The sequence below is a fragment of the Astatotilapia calliptera genome, chromosome 8 (assembly GCF_964374335.1).
Source record: "Astatotilapia calliptera chromosome 8, fAstCal68.1, whole genome shotgun sequence".
In the NCBI taxonomy this organism is placed as follows: domain Eukaryota; kingdom Metazoa; phylum Chordata; class Actinopteri; order Cichliformes; family Cichlidae; genus Astatotilapia; species Astatotilapia calliptera.
Window position 1 is genome coordinate 21,206,057 of NC_137429.1, and position 2,665 is coordinate 21,208,721.

General features: G+C 36.7%; 1 protein-coding gene across 1 annotated transcript; it reads left to right on the top strand.

Moving 5' to 3' along the window:
• Positions 1–1,368: 1,368 nt before the first annotated feature.
• Positions 1,369–2,401, top strand: hbbe2 (hemoglobin beta embryonic-2). The gene is made up of 3 exons (XM_026179060.2): positions 1,369–1,782; positions 1,863–2,085; positions 2,171–2,401. Exons 1-3 carry the CDS (start codon positions 1,691–1,693, stop codon positions 2,297–2,299), a joined length of 444 nt encoding a protein of 147 aa, XP_026034845.1. The 5' UTR covers positions 1,369–1,690; the 3' UTR covers positions 2,300–2,401.
• The last annotated feature ends 264 nt before the right edge of the window (positions 2,402–2,665 follow it).

Genomic DNA, 2,665 nt, shown 5'->3' on the forward strand with positions numbered 1-2,665 from the left:
AGTGGAGAACATCTCAGGCGGAGTGATATCATGTGCAGAAAGTCTACAGTTCTAAGAACAATGAGTGAACTCGTGTCTAAGGAGTTGCTGTGAAATTAATGCCAATAAAACTGATTGATTCATAAAACTGAACACATTTTTCTATTACTTCCAGCTTTACTGAGGCCTGAACCAAGTAAATTATAGTAATAGTAGTAGTAATAATAATAATGATAATTTTGAATATTTACAAAACAATTCGATTCGATTCGTACTACTTAAATCAATCAATAAAAAAATTAAGTATATTCTCGTGATGTGATCATCATTTAAACAATTTTACCAATGAAGTACAATATAAGTATAAGAAAATGATCTATTAAAAAAACAGATTTCGTGATCGCAAAGAATGTGGGTCATTTATGGATGCAGGTGGGAGTTACAAAAATGCGTGCATGCACATTACGCACTTACAGAAAAGAGCGCAAAATTCTATAATATATGCAAGTACACTCGGTGGATCTAGGATATACTAAAAATACAAGATTAAAAAACAGCTCTTCTTATCAAATTGAAGCTGTTTAAAGCTTTCTCAGATTTATCAGATTTAATTTTTTAATTCAGCATTTTTTTCTTTTTTGGCTCGGTTCATAAAATAAGTTCCTATCAGTGGTAGAAAATAGAGCAGACGGCCTTTATCAGCCAGCTCAAGTGTTCTTAATCAAAACACATGCATCTGTGGACGCAGGGGGGTTTGGGTGGAGGGGGGTTCGCTGCTGCAGATAACACCGGTGTGGTTTACGAGATATAACTTAAAGAGCGTCAAACACTCTCGAGCTGCTTGGCAACCATTCCTCACATTTAAAATAAAGACAAATAAAGACTAAATAAATAAATAAATTCTTTCATTTTTCTCCGCATAAATGTTTAGCCTTTTTACTTATATTTCTATATAATGTTGATATTTTTGTGAAGATGTGAAGTTGTTGAACCTTTATTTGTATAATATCAGGCAGATACAGACGAATTATGCATTTCCATATTTAAAAAAAAAATCTGAATTCACATTTAAAATATATACACACTTTATTTAGATTTTAAAAAGTGGGGGACGCACTTTAATCAATGTTGACAGATAATTTTCAAAAGGCCTTTTTCGCATTTTATGAATTTTATCCTCTGTGTGATTTGTTTAAAAGTAAAATAAATAAATAAATAAATAAATAAATAAATAAATAAATAAATAAATAAAATAAAATAAAAAACTCAACTGCAACTCAGGATTCAGCTAATAACAGCTGAATAAATAAAATAAATAAAAATAAATAAAATAAAAATAATAATAAGAATTATCAGAGACTTGAGGACTGCATTTGAAATAACTGTAATAGAATATGTTGGGAATATTTTGCGCATAAAATATTGGGCTTTGGAATCTTTGGCCGCACAATAACTGCGCTAATTGAAATTTTGTTTTTGGCTTTGCTTAAATTGCGCAGGACACGAATAACAAAACCGTATCAACAAATCCAGAAACTTCTGGTGAAGTCTGCAGTTTATCTCACGCGCATCATCTCCAGCCTATCACAGCAGACTTCTCATTTGGGGTGGGGGAGCTTCGACGCATTTAAATAGATGCAGGGGGTCTAGTGAAGCACTATTCAGCCTTTTCCTTCAAGCCTGAAGAAAAAAATCATAATCAAACGCCACCATGGTTGAGTGGAGCGAAAACGAACGCAGCATCATCTCCAACATCTTTTCCAACCTGGACTATAACGACGTTGGGCCCAAGGCTCTGGTCAGGTAAGGAACACCTCTGCAAGAGGACAATCCTTCCTATGACGTGCCCTGTGGCCAAACTCACGTGTGTTTCTCCCTCGCAGGTGTCTGGTCGTTTACCCCTGGACTCAGAGGTATTTCTCCTCCTTCGGTAACCTCTACAACGCCGAAGCCATCAGCACCAACCCGAAAGTCGCTGCCCACGGAATCAAAGTGCTCCACGGTCTGGACCGCGCTCTGAAGAACATGGACAACATTAAAGCCACCTACGCCGAGCTGAGCGTCCTGCACTCAGAGAAGCTGCATGTCGACCCCGACAACTTCAAGGTAAACCTCAGAACCCGCCTTTCTTCTTCTTCTTTTTAATGCAAACACGACATTTTCTTATACCTTTTTTTCTTTCTCCATGCAGCTGCTTTCTGACTGCCTGACCATTGTTATTGCTGGAAAACTGGGTTCCGCTTTCACCCCAGAGGTTCAGGCTACCTTCCAGAAGTTCTTGGCCGTGGTGGTGTCCGCTCTCGGAAAGCAGTACCACTAAAATGTAGATCCGTCTGCATCTGGAAGCCAGAAGGAGATCTAACGCCCGTTTCAATATGTTATGGATCACCTCAAAAGAGAAATAAAGGCCCACTGAAGCAAAGTTTACGTTTTCCCTTTGTATTTTTTTTAAAAATTTTACACATGCTTATAAGTTATATCTTATATCACACTGGGGGGCTGGATGCCGAGTAGAGGGCAAATAAAGGATCTCGTTTGTACTTTTAGGTTTTTAGACTGTAACATGGCGAAATATGAGAGCGGATTTCACTCTTGCAAAGGTTATAATAAAAACTAAACTAATAAATAATAACAACTTCAAAATAGAAACCATATATTTTATAGGATTTGTAAATAAGAACAACCA